The sequence below is a fragment of the Daphnia pulex genome, chromosome 8, assembly GCF_021134715.1.
Source record: "Daphnia pulex isolate KAP4 chromosome 8, ASM2113471v1".
Classification (NCBI taxonomy): Eukaryota; Metazoa; Arthropoda; class Branchiopoda; order Diplostraca; family Daphniidae; genus Daphnia; species Daphnia pulex.
Genome location: NC_060024.1, coordinates 2146659 through 2165932, shown reverse-complemented (window position 1 = coordinate 2165932; position 19274 = coordinate 2146659). Strand labels below are relative to the sequence as shown.

Here is a 19274-nt window from a genome sequence, read left to right as displayed (position 1 = left end):
CAGTGGAGGGCAATGTGGCGGAAGTGGGAATCGAACACGGGACAATTTCATACAACGCTAGATGCTATATCCATTATACCATGGCCGCATATCCGGTTCTTACTATTTCCGGAAGTAGATCATATCCTAAAACAGTATTGGCTGAGAGTATAGAACAATAATTCTTTCAACTTGTGTAATTACTTAGTAGATCAGTGGTATAGGCTTGAACTGATACGCCGGCGGATAGAGTTCAAATCCCATACGCACCATTCAATTTGCTATATTTTCCTTCTGTACGCAATTTTGATAAGGATAAGGAACGTCTAATAAAAAATAAGCAGCGAAAGCAAATACAGATATGAATGTATTCTCAACAAAACCTCAACGTCATCCTGGCAGGTCATATTTTTTTTTAGAAGACATGATGAATGCAAGTAGCCATAGGGAAAGAAGGAATAAGCTATTAGCCTAGACCGAATTGTGTATAGCTATACCAGAACCGGATCTATGCGCCAGCAAAGCTAAATCAACTTATTACTACATGGGAACCAAATCATTCGTCATGTCAATCAGTTGCTGCTACTGCTGCTGTGTGTGTCTATACAAGAAATTTTCAGCTAAAACGTCGACCAAGGCAATCAGCATGAAAAATGGGTTCCCCGGAGGTTTAAATTGGATTTTTCCTAAAATCGAATAAACCATACGTCGATACCAGCAAACCTTTTTTGCGATTTAGATAATAGCAGATGAAAGGCCCTTTTTTATTTTAAAAATAAAAAACCACCAGACTGATAATGAGGGTGTACACAGAATTCGAAATCCTCCAATACCGGTAGGCCTACACTCATCTAAGAAATTGCTGGTCGGTAAATTGTTATAGACTCCGTTGTAAATACCGTTATATGAAATGCTGCATCATCTCAAACACGCTGCTGATGTTTGCACACAAAATTAATCAATTAGGCAACAAAGAGGGTATTTTTATTTAATGAATTTTATTATGCTGCACATAAGTCATGACACATTGAATTGAAATAAAAAGAAATAAAAAATGAAGTAATTTTTGTGAACTGAAACTCGTCCAGCCAGTCCTTCTTCAAAACATATGCTGTCCCTAATCAGCCATCCAGCAGCACAATGCCAATCAATAATCTTGTCCAACTTATCCCAATATCCAGTGAAACGTCCAAATACTCCTCCGTAAAGCAGCAAGACGGTAAAGGTTATCGCCGTAAAGGTGTTGATTACATTATACCGAAGACTAAAGGACTAAAGGGTCGACAAGTTCATGATGAGGCGTCGATTTGGTGCGATTATCCGCCGATGGGCTGACGGTGTTTGCTCGGAGAATATTGTATTAGATCGTCTTGATGTTGTCGTCAGGTCCAGTGAGCGACTTACAGAAGGGATGACGTCTGCATGTCTAATCGTGGTTGTGCGGCTTGTTTGAACAGTTCTTCTTTGCTTAGAGTCCAGAAGAGACCTGGGATTCTCAGCTTCTTCAGCAGTCACATACCGTTTATTAGCCATCATCGGTTTTGGCGTCACGTTCGATATTTTAACAGCAGTCACGTTAGGTTTAGACCCCGTCAAGTTAACGATGCGGCCGTGATTGGCGGACGAAACCAAATTCTTCAAACGGTTAATTCCGCGATCGGGTTGGTGGGTCTGCTAGGTTGTCCTTTGCCGGGGTGGCCAGTCGACCAGTTATTCTTAAGTCGGTTTTTGCTGATGGTGACGGACGCGGGAGTCAGATGATGAATATTTTTGAGACGCTGACGATTCTTCAATTTGTCTCGTGGCAAGTTAATACGCGCATTTGCCGTGACGTCTTCTTCAACTTCCATTGCGTTACCTCTCAGTAGGGGACTGATTACCGGCGTCCACTTTTGGGGGACGGTTACCAGAACTTTTCGAACGAATATTTTCTTCACGGCTCTGCTGCCCAACAATATTTAACTCGGATGATTTGGCGAACCGAAGTCGCTTGGGTCTGCGGTGTTGAATTCCTTCATCCTCGTAATTCTCAACAGTATGTTTCCGCTTTTCAGACAACGAAAACATTGAAAGAGAAAACATAGACTTTCCATTGTCGAATAATTTTAGTTTTGGTAAACTGAAAACTTGACCTTCTCTTTTATGTAGTTGGCTATAGGCATTCTCTGTTCGCAACACGAATTTCCTCTCATTTTCTCAAGTTTATCAATTGAATTTTGATTCTAATTACTTGCAATCTTAACATAATCACAGTTGATATATTTTCACATTTATTTCAACAACTTTAAAGTCAAACATGAATTTTTAGCTAATTAAATTATTACGAAAAATGAGAATTCGAACTCCGCGTACGAAATACAAAAAGGGTAGGTGGCGCCACCAACGAACTGTGGGTGAATTTAAAAACAAACTCAGTACCAATCAGCATAACCAATTTAACCGTTATTTTTTGTTGCTAAATCAATTGCGTCCATTTTGCCTCGAAACTTGGGTAATTTCTCTTCTGGGTTGGGAATATTCCTGTTATTACATAATTAGTGTTCCAGCTCCCTCAACCGCGGCCTTCAATATAGGCTTAAAAGTTCCCTCATCTCTGTTACATCGCCAGTCTTGAAGAGATATTTAAAAAACTGATTTATTTTTTGTAGCCATTCTAAAAATAACCACTCTTTCTAAACGTCTCTTGTCTTCTGTGCTCTGTGCTGTGCACCCTGTCCCTGTGCTGCTTCTGTGTATCAAAACTAGGAGGTGGCGCATCTAGCGGAAAGATGGACATAGTTAGAAATTCACCGCTAGATCTCGGCATTCGCATTGCCTTTGGCGATATTTGCAGACCGACGTCGGAAGACGATGATCAATTGATCATTGACCGACGTCATGTTTGTTTCGTTATCCTTATAACCTTATTCTTTTCTTTTTTAAACATCGTCGAAGAAATCGGATGCAATCGATGCAACAACGATTTGCATTCGCATTTCACAGTTTCGCTCGTTGAAAGCATGAAAGTAAAACAAAATTGGATAGTTTAATATTGTAGGCCATTCATGAATTGTTCACCTTTGAAAACAATCTGTATGTTTGATAAACGTGTTCTCACGAAATAGATACGAGCATTGAGTTTATGGTCAGGATTAAAAAGGTATGTTTCTTTAAACTTTCTTAATTTCCAGCACTGTACTTGGCATTATTAGTTATTCAGTAATTGACTAGATTTTTTTGTGATTGCAGCAGTTTGAAATATTTTCAGGCTAAAGTCCTACACAATTACAGCTTCGAAGTCTTAGATTTGATCATTAAGGTCTAATGGGCCAAGGTGTATAAGGTAAGACGTATAAATCTGTACATCGTAAACTCATCTCACTACCATATATACAGTTAGTTGAAACCTTTGCATGTTAGCCATTACCATAGACTACATTCGTAGTCTCTGCCATTACTAGAAATTCTTAAAAACGAGGTCTGTCTTTAACCTTATCTTGCTTCTTGATTTGAGTTCTGTGATTCAAGTGCTTGATTTTAAAAATCTTGCTTTCATTTGATTTTTTTCTCGCAAGTACTTGCATGGAAACAATTTAACCATTTTCACCCATTTCCCATCACATTTCCCATCATTGTTCATTTTTATCTTTAACCTTTTTTAATTTAACAGTTAGTACCTATTAGTTTATTTGTACAAGCTTTTCTTTGTTATGGTCATTCTTTTATTAACATTGACCTATTAATTTTCAGGAATGTGCCAAAGTTGAAACCATGATTGAAGAAGATGAGTCAGCTGATGTTCCGGAACCCCTAGTAGCCCTGAAACCAGTCTGTAGAGCTAATGGCATAGATTTGTCAGCAATTGCTTCAAAGATAGAAACCAATCTTAAAACTGATTTGCAACTGCAGTCAGATGCTGGTCTGTTAAGAAAGATGGCAGAATCACTATTGACAGCCACAGTATTTATAGCAGCACCACTGTTAAAGAATCACATCTTGGAGATAATTGGACAAGATGAGCATTTAGGAGAATGGAGGAAGCCTCAAGGAAGATTTGAACCAATTTTACAAATCAGTAAAGATATCTTCATCTTTAGAGGAACTGTTCCCATTCCTTCATTGTCCGGATCAAAATTCAAATTCGTTCACGTTAACATCAATGACCAGAAAATGGAGTATGAAGGACAGGGATCTTTGGACGACCGGACAGAAGAATTGCTGCCCGACTCTTGGAATTTTTTCGTATTTAAGCCGAAACGGGAGCCCGTAGTAGGAAGCTGGTTGCGAAGTCTAACAACGTTTGGTCCAACAACATTTCTCAACAAGTCGGAGACGAAAAAAATAATAGCTTCGGATTTCTACAATATTTTATTCAACCACACGCTTGCAAGTGTTTTACCAGGTACTTAATTCTCAATAAATTTACAAGTGTCATACGATTTCTATATTTTTCCGTTTTCTATCGATGTAGACTGGGATGCTGCCTTTGAACTTGTGGGTGATGGGATTCAAAAGATACGAAAGGAAATAGGCGTTGGTTCGTCCGACGGTTTTCGTGCCTTTCTTAACCTGCGGCTTCAGAATCCAAAACTACAAGTCAGTCTCGATCATCTGTTCCTACTCACAGTAGGAGCCTGCAAGATAGGCATATTTGAAGAAAAAATGAAGGAAGTTTTGGAACCCCTCAGCGGAGAATTCTCGCTTTATTTGCATAACTTTAGAAATATGAAGAGAAATCGTCAAGATCTAATTGCCATTCTCGAGCACATCGCCATCCATGCTGGACGCAGTTTTTGGTGGATTTTGTTTCGCATTAATCGCCATTCGGAAGTGCTAAGAATTTACAAAACTCAAGAGGTATCCTTGGCCATATTAAAGACGCTTCGAGAAATTCCAGAGGTGTTGTTACAATATCAAGAAAGCACAACCAGAGTTGTTGACTATTTAGTCCGTTGGAACGACATTGACGATGTTTATGCAAATCTACGTCCAATATTCGAAAAAGGTGTCAACTATCAGCAACTTCTAGATCCACTTTTGCTTCAATATCTTTTGCTCCACAAAACTACCGTTGATGATTTTAAAAAAATAATCAATTCAAAATTTCTGAAAAAAATTTTTCAGTGCTTCTTGATCCCTACAGCAATGAAGCAAACGAATGAAAGATTCGGTGTTTTGCCAAAGATGAATTCATCAAATGTTCCAGCCATTTTTAACTCCGGTGCTAAAGTCCATGCGGGAGAAGCAGTGCCGACCATGTCTACTCGGATCAACGTCGACAAACCAGCTAATTTGAATAATCCGCAGCCTAATGGTGTGGCCATACTTTTCAATGAGACAATCCGGAAAATTTTCAACCAGAAGCTTACGGATGTAGCAAGACTAGCCAACAGTACACCCGATTATTTGCTACCGATCGTCGTGCCTATTGTTGAATCCGTCGTTAATGAGAAATTGAAAACTCCCTCGAATTTCGGCTGGGATGACTATCGCTACTTTGCCCAACAGGCAGAAGATAGCTTCGAAAATTTTCCTCAACCTAAACAAGAAATCGAAGACATGGTTTTGAAAATGACTGTTGTCCTTGTGAAATCAGGATCTTTTCAGGACGTTGCCTCATTGAAACAAATCTTGCTCGGATTGGCTGAAAGAAAGGGTAGCATTCCTTTTCTTAAACGCCCAAATATCGATGATCTTAGAGCAGCTATGAGCAGTTTGCCTCGGAAATTCCTCCAGAATCTGCACTCTGTTGTGAAGAAACTTGGAATTAATGTCGAAAAACTTTTGAAACCTTACCACAACGGATGCACACGGAGCGTAGTTGCGCAGCTAGAAAATCACTTTGACCAGCTAGACGAAATTCTCAGGAAAATTCAAAGCCGGAAGTTGCCACTGATGGAATTGGCAAGTTTCCATGTAAGCTCATCTTTTGTTCTTTTTTATAAATTATTATTGATTACTAATTTCTTTACCGTTACGTTTCAATGCTAGGATCCACAAGTACAAGATTGTTTAAAGAATCTTGGCCTGACAGAGCGAAATCATGTTGAAATTCGTCAAGAAGTTGAAGAATTGAGACGACGTCATTGCTTGTATAGATTCCTCTACAGTAGATTTTCCCGTTCTGATGTGATCACCGCAAATCATGAAGACAACCGTGAAGATGATATGGGAAACGGAGAAGACGATGCAAATGTCAGTCATTTAAAAACCACCCAACTCTTCGATGCCAACGAGTGGGAGACTTTCCTGAAGAATATTGATTCGGAGATGAGTCATTTAACTCTGGAAGAAGCCTTGGGATCGGCGGTACCTTTAGCAATGCCTTCTGCGCAATGGCTAGTTGAAATGAAGGATTGTGCTTTGTTCATGGAAAAAGTGTGGCATCCAAACGTCAAGTCAACACAGGTTATTTATCCATTGTGCAAAGAGGATTTGCAAGTTTTCGTACGTGAATGCGCCGCCAGATGGAAGGAAATGGCCTGCACCGTTGCCGGCGGAACCGCTTCATTCAAGCAAATGGATGAAATCAGAAGATTGCAACCTGATCCTTATGCTCTTTCGCGCAGGCATCTGCAGCCTCCACCAGTCGAAGGTGTTGCAAAAGCATACAAGGATTTTAGAAATCTTCAAGAACTACGAAATCTCATCGGTCCATTTGTGGCGGCTCTCCGATACTTCTCTATCAAAGAAAGAGGCCCGATCGACGGTCTGTATGATTTCGTTGACAACAATTTGTTAAGAAATTGGGATAGTACGACTTTGGTCCAGATCGCAGAAACGGGAATTCTCCGACTAGTGAATGAAGAACTGAACATCGACTTGGAACGACCTGAAACGCGAAATACCATGAAGTTTGTTAGCTCCTTAACAACCACCAAGGAAAATCGTTCCCCCCTTATAGAGTGGCTGAGAGAAAAGGACGAAAAAGATATGGAAGCTATGGGGAAAATTCTACAAGGAACTCAGTTGGAGGCCTACGGTAATTTCATTTAAAGCATCTCATTTATTTGTTATATAATGTGAGTCTTATTTTAGGTCAACTGCAGACTTTGAGGACTCGGGTCGCTCCTTTTCTGCAGAGGCAATTACGTACCAGGAATTGTTGCTAGAAGTTCGTAACTCAGAAGAACGCTTTGCCCAGCGCCATTCTGGCCGCGTTCAGCCGATTGATTGCAATTGGATCACCAACATGCTTCCCGAGATTCAAGCTGCTATTCGCGCCAGTATAATTTCACCATCGGAAGACGCCAAAGAAAAACTGGCCAAGCTCCGCACAGTTGTAATCGACACCCAAAACGAATCCTACTCGATTGAAATCCGCTTAGAACCGACAGGATCGCTTTCAATGGAAGAACTCAAGCAAGCTTTCCAACTGCTGGACATGACTCTCACGGATGACTATGGCGATAGCCAATTCTTGATTTGTCGCACCAGAAGAAACGTTGGGCTCATCGAGAAACTGGCAGAAGTTTTTGGTCTTCTATTCGCCTCTGGGTGCATCACGTACACTTTCCGTGATCGAATTGTCATTGGCATGGCTGATTTGGAAAACAATATTCAACTCATGCGCGAGCAGCTCCAAAGTTGGACAAAAAATTGGAAAGAGGTCGAAGGATTGCCCCTATTAGCGCTCTTCTCTCGCGATTATCTGCTTCAGCTGGCCGACTTGATTGGGCGAAACAAAGTAGAAGATGTCCTGTCGATTTTAAGGATTTTACTGCCATCACCATCATTGAAAATGGAGACGTTAGTCGATCAACTGGTTCAACGGTCCCCTCGCATCGACGACGACGAAGATTGGCTGTCAACCGCCCAGCTATTTCAAGTTCTTCGAGATCTGCATCAACTAATTGAAGTCGTATTTCGAGAAAGAAGCCCAGAATTCGAACTCCCGCCATTTCTCGTTTCCTATGGTCGGACCCTACAGCTGCACTTCATTGATAAAGCAGTCGTTATTTTAAACGTTTCGCGAGAACTTTTGGTTGGAACTGCATTGGCCGCCTACATTTCACTGACTCGTCAGCCCATTGAACCCAGTCGAATTCTTTTCGTGACGACAAACACGGGAAAAATTGAGGTGGAACGATTCATGAAACTCTGGTCTGTGGCTAACGTTGCCCAAGACTTCTTCGTGATTGTGCACATGGAGAGACTTTCTGCCGCTGCTGCAAATGCTGTCCGTGAAGGGTGTGGATCGGGTTTTACCGGAAAACCAATGTAAGCTCTTGCTACTGGCTCAGCATCATCACCGTGTCCAGTCAACGAAAGCACTCGGCGCTCGACTCGGTCTCGTTTCCGACCGTCTGATTGAAATCAACTTTACAGCCGACCAATTGCGGCAGTGCTTTTCAATCCTTTTGCCCAATGCAGTGAATCTTCATTTCTTCACGTCGAAATTTCCAGGATGTGGCAAAAGTCACCAAGTGATGCGAAAAGCTTCGGACCTGATGTCACTCCCCGATTACTATCGAATTTGTGTAAGAACTGGATCCGTCGAAGAATTGCTGGCCAGCTTGACGAAAATAGAAAACCTTTCCAGTCAGTCGAGGAAACGCGCTGTGTTTCTTCATCTAGATGTCGCCCACTCTGTGTCGCTCGAGTTCAACGACATTTTGCTCTCTTTACTCATCCATGGAGCCCTTTACGATCCCAAAAAGGCCAAGCTAGGATACTGGACGATCTCTCCACAGACCATCATCGCTCTGGAATTCGCTTCTCCTTTGGGGGCGAACGAATTTCCCGTCATTTCTTACCTTGGAGAACACCACGTTTGTGAATGCAACAAATCCTTTTTCACATACGATTTACCCGTGATGCCACGGATCCTTGGCCAGCAAATTACAGTCAACCGCTCCAATGCCCTTGTAGCTGCTGGAAAGTTCCTCCAACTTAAAGAAGCTGGACTAGAAGGATTACGCGTGTGGGATGATCTCCCCGAAACCATTACGGTAGATCCTCTACCGGAGGACGTTACTTTTGATCTTTTAGTGGCCGCTTTCCAGCATTCAGAAAATCGAAATGCTCCCACTTTCAGCGCCCTGAATGCCATGGCCTCCTTTCTTTATCGCCATATCTCGGCCATGATGAAATGTATGTGGTTCAATAGCTCAGCTGTGCACCTGTTTGAGAGCAAAGATTTGGCTCAACTCTTCAAGCTGAATGTTTTCAATATGCTTCTCAAAGTGGCCAATGACAGCATTGCCCGGTGCTGGTCAATAGTCAACCAGGGAAGAAAACTGGCGGAGATGGATTGGATCAACCGTCAACGAGCTATGATCTTGCTCGGAGTCGACGAGGAGGGATTGTTCACCGGTATGTTTTTTATTAAATATTATATTTATTGTTTATTTTATTTTTATGTTTTTAAGTTTTTTTTTTTTTAATAATTTTGATTTGTTCATGAATAGGTATGAATATTGTCGGGCGTCACTCGGGCGCCTTGCAAAAGATGTTTGACGCTCGCTTGCTGCCCATTCTGGAGCTGCAGTGTCTTCGTTTCCAAGAACTCCGTGGATTTAGAAATTTGATTGAGACCACCCAAGGCGCCGAAGTCATTCTGAACGCAATGAGATCGCTCTTGCTCCTGGACGGAACCGTTGTCAGTGCTCTCAAAGTCTATCAACTGGACAGCCACCCTAAAAACACTCCAGCTAGTCGACGTTAAGGCCAACTTACGGAGCAGGAACAAGGGTAAGTTAAAACATTATTTAGACATTGTCCAATTGTTCTTTTATTAAAATCGCAACTTTTGTGCATTAGGTACGTGCTGACGGGGGATAATATCACGAAAATGATGTTTGCTCTTTATCGGATTCGCTGTGGCCTGCCCGTTGTTGCCTTTGGAGAAGCTGGCGTTGGCAAAAGTGCTCTTTTCCGATTCCTGATTGAAACCTTGCTGGGGCACACATTCGAAGTGTGTAACGTGAACAGCGGAACTACAATTCAAGACGTGACGGATATTATCGAGTCGGCAATGAGAATCAACGCCATGAAACCTGGAGCTCAAATCTTTCTGTTTTTCGACGAAATGAACACGGCCGATCCTCCTGTCATCGCTTTCTTCAAAGAGTTGATGCTCGATCGTCACTATCACGGAACTATTTTGCCCGATAATGTGCATTTGATGGGCGCCGCCAATCCTTACCGACACTTGCACGAAGTTGACAAAGAAGCCGCTGTTGGACTGGCTTTTCGTTTTTCCCAGCCAACCCAAAACGACGATGGAAACCACGCTCGAACCGACGTGCGGAGTTTGGTGTACCGCGTCAACGAGTTACCGCTAGCCTTTTATGATCACATTTACGATTTTGGTCATCTCTGTGACGAAGCCGAAGACACCTACATTGATGAAATCTGTCAACACGGACTGCCGAGATCGAATTTCAGTGCGGATTGCGTCAAATGGTTCGTTAAAATCATTCAAACAAGTCACCGAGTAGCCAGAGCTTTGAGTGTTGATCCCGATTCGGCCGTGTCCCTTCGTGATGCTGCTCGGGCAGTTCAACTCTTCCGCTGGTTTTATAAAGCACCGGCAGGCCAAAAAATGTCAAAAAATGATGCGAAAAAAGCCGTCGATTTGACCATCTATCTGGTCTACGCATTTCGGTTTCGCAAACGCAAGATTTTTTTGGAGAATGTCTTTGGAAAAAATCAATCCGCATCCAAGAATATGACGGAAGTGTCCAGAATCATCGCCCATATGCTGTACGAGCAAGCGCATGGGGCCTCTATTGGTTACGGTGCCATTGCATTGAACGACGCCCTTTGCGAGAATCTTTTCGCCTTGTACGTTTGCGTGCTTAACGGTAATAGCCATTAATTTTGTATATTAGCTGATTTCTATCAATAAGTCATTCATTGATTAATTTCTTTTATTATTTTAGGGATTTTCTTGATTATTGTCGGAAGACCTGGATCATCCAAGTCCTTGTCCGTGGAAATCCTCAAGCTTGTTTTATCTCCTGGCAACCACACGCTACGGCACAGTCTAGGAGACTTGCCTGCGATAACTGAACTTTATTTCCAGTGCTCCCCGATGTCAACATCTTCCGGATTCATAGCCCTTTTCGAATCAGCCCAGCGACTCAGTGTTGACCCGAAGACTATGCTGGCCATGGTGGTGCTGGATGAACTCGGCCTGGCTGACATGTCGCCAGAAAAACCAATCAAAGTGTTGCACGCCGAACTAGAACGCCAATCAGTTTTGACATCCGGTGAAAAGCAACAATCCCCCTTCTCGGTAGTTGCCCTCAGTAATTGGGTGGTGGACGCTGCCCAGGTGAATCGTGGTATCCTGATTCTACGTACGCCAGCTAATAAAAAGGATCTACTTGAATCGGCCAAACAGTTGGCTGATTCTTTAATCGCCAAATACGCCAAAGACTCGGATAGGATGCGCATCCGTCGGACCCTGATCGAAAGCCTAGAGAGTGTTGTCAGCACCTATCAAGAACTGGATAGAAGAGAAGACATCGGTGGCGGACATTTCTTCTCCATGAGAGATTTTTTCTTCTGCGTCAAGAATTTCGTCTGCTCGGTTTTCGAGACCGTCAGTCGTCTGGGAGATGTGGGCGATGTTCGTATTTCTCGACATCTTTTGATTCAGTCGGCGATTCGGAACTTTGGTGGTCACGAAAAAGCTCGAAAGTTGGTCAGAAAGACTATGGCTGCTAACCTTGATATGAATGTAAATTGCCTACCAGTGACGTCGCCACTAGGTCTCATCGTCTCCAACATCCAGGATTCTTCCAAACCGTTATCGATTCACATCGCCAGGCATTTGATGATTCTCAACCGGTCCCTGATTGGTTTACAACTCCTCAACCGCCACGTTAAAAGTAAATTGGACGAGGGAACCAACTGGAACGTTCTCTTCGGTTCCTGTTTCCCAGGCGATTTACAAGTTACAGCCGTGACGAGAAAATTGCGCCAAGTGGAACAAGCCATCCGGGCGGGCGGCGTACTCATCCTGTGTCACGCCGATCAGTTGTTCGAATCACTCTACATGGTCCTAAACCAACAGTACTGGGCCCAAGGTGAAGTCACCATGACTCAGATTGCTCTGGGTCCTTCCATCCGAGCCATTGCTCTTCCCAGCGGACCGTTTCGAATCATCGCCCTGCAGGATACCGACGTGGCACTCAATCGGGAGTTGATGTCTCCAGCCATTTTGTCCAGATTTGAAAAACACGAACTGAGACCTTCTCATCTCCTAGATAACACCGGGAAAACATGGCTTAACGCTATTGAGTCGCATTCCATCTGGTTAGCTATTCCGGAAGTGATCAAGAGACAAAAGCTGATCTACGGTTATCACGAAGAATCTTTCGCCGCGTTGGCTCTCCATTTGCAGGATGGAGGAATCAAGATGGACTTCGAAAAAGTAGACGAAGAGGGTCCAAATGTTGCGAATACTATCTGGATGCGAGTCGCCGACCCAATGGCCATGATCAAATTGGAACGGAATTCCAGTTGCCATTGTCCCTCATTGCAGGATTTTTGCTCGTACTACCGCAACAACTTTGTTTTAGAAAACATTGACGACGCTCTCCGGAATATCAGATCGAATCGAATAGTCATCCTGACCAAAACACTACGCCATTTGGAGATTACCCTGGACGACTCATTCACTATCCGGCTGTTTGACGTCCAAAGTGAACTTGAATTCATCCGGCTGGTGGATTCCATCGACGATGAAGATTTAGCTGATCCCGACTTCTGTCTCATTGTCCAGTACGACGCGGTGACTGGTCCGATCGAGCAATTTCAACTGGCCAAGTTCGAAGTGAATCAACGTTTTGAAAAAACCAAATGCCGTGTCGCTTTCGTCGTTCACGTCGATCCACGCCCAATCAACATGCACTGGGTCTTTTCCTTTGGCGATGGTTGGGACTATTGCTTCGTTGACGAGGTCCTTCATAGCGGCCCAGCAAATCAATACCGAATACCACTGAGAGAGCTCATCCAATCGCCTGGATTATCGAGTTGTATCGAGAATGTGCCGAACGAATCGTTCAAGTCACTTTTGCTCGAAATGCTCGGTCCCGATTTGCAGACAAGGCTTGCCAGCTTACGTTCTTTCTTGGGACAATTCTACGGTGGAATGCGGACGGCCTTAGGACTACCCGGCAATGAACATTTGCTCGAATTGCTGAAAGGTACAAAGACATAGTATTTAATGTTTGAAGAAACGTTTTGATTTAAAAGTTTTTTGGGGTTTTTTTATCAACAGAGTGTTTAATAGCCCAAGTAAAAGAGAGCAGAATCACCTGGAACGTAGTCGAGGCCTTCAGTGACCCCAATTTCGATTCGTCTTCTTCGTTGACAGAGAGCCTGTGGGGTGTTTTCAAGAACAAAATTAGCAACTCACTTGCCAACCTTTTACTTGTCAGTGATGTCTGGCGCGTATCCGACATATCGTCAATGGATCTGTGGTGTGACTTTGTCGTCGCCAACTATCCTGATCGATTATTGGCGCCCAACTCATCCGATTCCCTCGCTCAAATGCCATTCGGCTTCCGCTCCTGCACTCGACCTTTTGGCCGGTTGTTGGCCAATTTCGACCTCGGTTACGCCCAACGCTGTGACTCGCGCTTGAATGGACCGCTGCAGTGGCTACTGAATAATGTGGCTAAAAACCAAGAAGAAGAATCTCAATCAATTAAAGAAGTTCGTATTTAAAAAAAAAATAATTCGTATGCCTCTATACTTGATAGCTAATTTCTAAATTTTGTTCACTTCAATCAGGCCTATTTTCTTGATTGGTTTTTGCTCCGCATTCCTCCGCATCTGCATCGCTGCTTGAGAAAAGTACCTTTGTCAAAAATGAGTACTATTATCGACAGCCTGTTTGAAGATACCAACGAGTTTTTTCTCGACTGGCAGCAGTGGCAAGCTGAAGTGATTGCTGCTCTTGAACTGGTAAGCATCGCTTCCTTCGCTAGGGCGGAACTGGATAGCGGTGACTTTTGGAGCGCTTCCCCCGTCCGGATGCGTGACTGGGAACTTTTCACGGAAGCAGCTGCTCGCTTGTCACTGGCAGCGTTGGCTTCACCCGATGTCATTAGGACTCACGAAAGATTTATGCAGGCGATCTCATCCATTGAAGTACTTTTATTATCGAATTTATTAAATTTGTCAGTTTTCTAAACGTTCTTAACTTTTCATCAGGCGAGTCCAGCTCTTACAAGTTTACTGGATCGCGTGGAAGACATATCTCAACTCTGGCTGGGTTTGAGAATCACCAAACGGATCCTGCTCTTTGATCCCGAGTCGGAGATTAAACTGCCGGAATTGCAGGTTTCTGATAGACTGTTTGGCAACCTGACAGAGCTTGTCATTACCTCAGTCATCCGACCAAGAGTTTCTAGTGGAAATCAACCTGAAAAGATTGTTCGGCAGGCCGATTTGTACGCCTTACTCAAGAGCACGTCGGCTTGTATTTCTCCCGAGGAGCTTGCCAAAATCCTGGGAGAATGCCCAACCACTCATTCCATCGTGCTGCTTGAAGAGAATGCCGCCGGAGCAGATATCAATGGACATTGTTCCAGTTGCGCTCATCCCCTGACTACAGAAGAAGATGACATCGAGGGCATCCATTTAATAGCGCCAAGTGCCGAAACAATCGAATCACTCTTCCAGGATCATCAGAAATTCATGTTCTTCTTCGAACGTGTGGCCGAACTCTTTATTCGGCAGCACAAAAATAATCCGCGCAATATCCGAGACTTTTTGCAGCGCATTCTAAGCTCCGATTTCCGTATCCGCGTCTCTTGGCGATTTCTGACCGTCATCGTACGGACAATTTTGTCTACTCGATCCGGCGTTAGAATCATCGACGAGCTCCTGTTGGCGACCCGCTGCAATCAGCTGACCAACGAAATCAACGCCAATGCTCGCAATTTATTGCTTGCGTTAGTCGCTTGCGGCGACCAGGATGTTCAAAATGACCCGGAAGAGGAGGAAACAGCCCAAGATGTGCTTCAAGCCGCCATGACGGGCAACTGGACGGTTGGACGGATTCGACAACTAGCCCTCATCCGACAGCAACTCTCCAGGAATGAAAATGGAGTAGAGAATGTCATCGAAGAATGGGCTCGTTGGCGGAAAAGTCAGCCAGATCAAACCGTCGCCGACTCTCTGCTCTTCTTCATCCTGCGCTTCTCTTCGAAAGGGGGAGAAGAGACTCGGCTGTGCAACATGTTTCGCAATCAGAGAATAGTTGAACAACTTAACCACCACAGAATTATCAACGACTACATCAGGACGTTATCACCGCTGTCACTGGGTTTCCCCCTGGAATCTGCAGCCGTTACAGCCAACCCTTTTCAAGAGCGCCTGATGGATGGTGAGATCTTCGGTAATGGAGCCTTCGAACATTATCGTTTGCTGCTGGACCTCCAACCCGACTGGGCTCCCTTCGTCGCTCGATTGGCTTATCACGCGTTTGACATCTTTGAAGCCAAAAGTATCACCTTCCTCGGAGTAATGACTACCAATCTGGTCGCTTCGGCCGGATTTCTTTTACCCGGAATCGACAATCATCCCTACCTGCACAGTTTTAATTTGGAACCAGCACGTTGGTATCTTTGCAGCTGCGGAATCTTAAATTGCATTGGCAACTGTGGACAGCCAATGGCCACATCTATTTGCGTGAATTGTCGTGTTGCACTGGGTCACAATCACGTTGTTCGTGCTGGAGTCCGTCACGCTACGCCACAAGACTTTCTTCCGCCCAGAGGCATGCACGTAACCCGAACGCCCTCTAGAACGCCAACTTTTGCTGTGAGAAACTGTTCTCCAGCCGTTACCCGATTTGCACATTTGCTCAATGCACTCGCCTTGATGGTTGCTGCCTTGAATCCACGGACTGGCCCAGCTCAAATAGCCGCGTTGGTGCTCACGTTGCCAGTTGAGGAACGCCAGCCGGTTGAGGATCGTCGTTCGCTCGTTCAACTCCTGTCGAATCACGTCATTGTCCATCTAGATCTCCTTTGTCAGTTGCTGGTGACCGCTAGACCACAGCTCAATATGACGGACAAGTTCCGAATCGGACATTTGTTGCTGCACAAATTATTTGCTTCGAAAAATCCCTCATTTCTTGCCAACAAGGCCGATTTCGCGATCGGAACGCAGGCCAGAGAAGCATTTGAAAATGGATTGGCCGAATTGTTGGTTCAGCAGGTCAATCTAGCTGGAGAACTCGACCACATCGCCGGACAATCTGACGAAGCATCGAAGGTATTCCGCCAATCTTTATTGCACAATGAAACGTCGCACTGGGCCTACGCTCGAAGGATCTTTGCTGATCGACAGTCGGTTCAACTAGAACTCGCCAGAAATGGACAATTGCGCCGGAGTTTCCCGTTCCTGGATTTATTGCTGGATGACGAAAACGGAATGCGGAAGCTGAACGCTTTGCAATACCTTGGCGAAGCTATGCGTTTCGTTGCCCTTGTTCGCACCGTTTTACTTGGAGAAATAACTCTAGAAGAAGCTAATCGTATGACCATCGCCCAGGGATTGGAAAAGATCACGGAAATCGTTTTGCAGAAAACGATCCTTCTGGATCGAGGACGTCCGGTTGCCTCCCGAGACCACGTGATGCTTCTCTTTGACGGCTTCAAGCAACTGTGGGATCGATTCAGTCAGTTGGAGAACGTGGAGAAGAAAACTTTCTTGGATTATTTCGAGTGCCAACAAGTCGATGTCAATATCCGGCCCAAATCCGTGCTGGATCCGACAGCTCCTCTTATCCTCATTTTGGCCGGCAGTGAACTGCCTGAGACTACTTTCAGTTGCCAATTATTGAGTCACGCTGTGGAAGCCGCATCGTCCATCGCTCTCACCAGATTCATCCAGCCTCTTTGCCGGACAGGCTCGGGTCGGGTCCGGCTCTCTTGCAGCAGTACAGCAGCTTTGGCCGACTTTGACGAGTCTTTGTACGCTCACGTTTCCACTGAAGAAGTCGATCGCTTTATCCGCGATCACGTCATCGATCACACCACTCTGCCACTAGCAGAATCTTTTGCCATGACTGCCGTTTTAGGATCGGCCGGCAGCACTATTGCAGAAGACCTTTCTTTTGAAACGATCCCCGAATTTATTTTCAAAGAAGACGTGGAATCGGGAAATTTTCAGGCGATCCTCGAGAGGCGTTCTCTACCTTGGCAGCCGTCTTCCATTCCTCCACAATTACAGGAACTCATCCTGGTGGATTTGGTATGATTTGTTTTTATCGTTTTCCGTTCTTGTGTCTTACTTTAAATTATCTTTTGTAAAATTACAGGAGAAGAATCGAAGCTTAGCTGAGGCTAGATCGATCCTGATTTCGGCAATTACACATCTCCATTCTAATACTGAACCCCTTATTATTAGCAAGGTAATAAACGCACTTTTGACTGCTGATGCAGCAATTAATTAAACACTAAACCATTTAACATTTCTAATGCTACTTTTTTTTTGCCATAGGTGCGAAAGTATTACATATCGGACGTACTGGACGAACTATTGAGGGCAGAAGTCCTAACCGAGCGTCACATGTCGAACGCCACGCTGGGCGTTCTCAATCGTCATTTGAGACTGGAAGTTCGTCACGTGTTTGGTTTGCTCAAAGCCATCGTGTCTAGAATGAAGGGTGACGATATTTTTGGCGGCCGAATCCCAGAGGGCTGGACAACGATGATGCCCGAACACTTGGCTCAGCTGTCGAGCCAAAAGTTGCGTGCTGATACCCAACCAGGTGATGGAGTTCTGGAGACTTTGTTGCAAATGGTCAACATTGTTTCTACCTCCCAGCCCGTTCCTGTTGATCTTTCGCCCGACAACTCTCTGCTGTACGCCATCCGACAAATCGAAGGCCCTGAATGGGACGGAATTCCCGCTGAGCTAAAGATGGAACATCTTGGTCATGTGCTGCTGATTGCAGAGTCCCTTGACAACAAATAGTTCCTCTTCTTCATTATTGCACTCCCTGTTTTAACTTTTTTCTCGTTTGTTTTTTGTTAAATCCAGATTAATCAAGTCAATCGCAAGTCCGTGTTTCAAGTCATGGCTTTTTAAGTTGCTGAAGCAATGCTAAATACTTAAAGCGTTTTATGGTGATTCATCTTAATGTATAATGTTTTGAAGAATCAATAAAACCTGTTTTTTTAGTATTAATTTGTTGAAATTATCGTTCATTCTAATTTGATGTTTCTGACGCCAAGAACTATTTTATTAATACCATTGCGTATTTCATTTCAACACAGTCATAAATATTCAATTTTTCGCGTTCGTAACTCAACTGCTTTTCCCTTGCGCGGAGTTCTTATTTGTTACTCCGTGGTCTGTGCTAATTGCTTTTTATCATCTCAAACATTGTAAAAAAAAAATTAATAAGTCATAGACAACAAATTAGGTGTTTTGATTTCATGAATTTTATTTTTCTGTACAGTCATCAGTCATGACAAAATCGAGATAGACCCAATTCGTTTTTGTCTAAATTATTAATTTTGTGTTGACAATCGAGATAATTCAAAGCCAGCATACCAAAACACAATGTCAGTTTTGCATTCGCAGACAATTTCGCATTTCTTCGAATAATTCACTAGCTGAATGATCTGGCCAGTAAAAACAAAACAAAAACCCATAAAAATCGAGACATTATTTACCAGCTTCTGTCCCAGAGCTTCTCGGTCAGTGGGTCGGTGCAAATAAAAAAATGTAATGAACAAAATAAATCGTATGTTCTCAAGGTATAACCGATGATGCACTGGTCATTGCACCCACGTTCTGAACGTCATTGGACTTATCCTTACGAGTTACGACGAATGCACGAACAATTTTCATAATCGTGATGGCGGAATAAGAAACCAAACAATTTCCAAATTAAAATTTTATTATGAGACTACGGAGGAGCAGGATAGCTGCTGAAGTAAAACAAAGCTGAGTGTGGGAATGTGTACAAGAACAGGCGAGGACAGGTGGAGACGATAATAACATGGGATAAATGAGGAATAAAACAAAACAATTTAACCGATGTGTGCTGGTGCAGATATTGCTGAACCTTTTTTCACGCACAGCAACATGTTGTTTTGTGGGCGTAAATTGCTTAATTTATTGGACACAAGGATTTCTATTGCTGAATATAACTGTCGATATACAGCATCAAGTATCATCAATAAGTCCCGTGCAATCCAATAAATAATTTGAAATCGCAGAGTGTCATTATCTAATACTGGCGGCTGGCGCATTACAGAAATGCAAGTTATGCGCTAATGGCCGGAGGGCAGCAGCTGGCGTCACGACTTGGGGGTGTTTATTTTAGCAACTTG

At 43.7% G+C, this 19274-nt stretch overlaps 1 protein-coding gene across 1 annotated transcript; it reads left to right on the top strand.

Annotated features, from left to right (window-relative positions):
* The first annotated feature begins 13713 nt into the window (after nt 1–13713).
* On the top strand, nt 13714–18120 carry LOC124200768. Its single transcript, XM_046597068.1, has 4 exons — nt 13714–14067; nt 14131–17181; nt 17249–17341; nt 17431–18120. Exons 1-4 carry the CDS (start codon nt 13786–13788, stop codon nt 17905–17907), a joined length of 3903 nt encoding a protein of 1300 aa, XP_046453024.1. The 5' UTR covers nt 13714–13785; the 3' UTR covers nt 17908–18120.
* The last annotated feature ends 1154 nt before the right edge of the window (nt 18121–19274 follow it).

Excerpts from the sequence above, each read along its gene's own strand:
- LOC124200768 (XM_046597068.1), top strand. The coding sequence starts at position 13,786 with ATGAGTACTATTATCGACAGCCTGTTTGAAGATACCAACGAGTTTTTT. Across the intron at positions 14,068-14,130 it reads AGGCGATCTCATCCATTGAA|GCGAGTCCAGCTCTTACAAG; the intron begins GTACTTTTATTA and ends ACTTTTCATCAG. Across the intron at positions 17,182-17,248 it reads AACTCATCCTGGTGGATTTG|GAGAAGAATCGAAGCTTAGC; the intron begins GTATGATTTGTT and ends GTAAAATTACAG.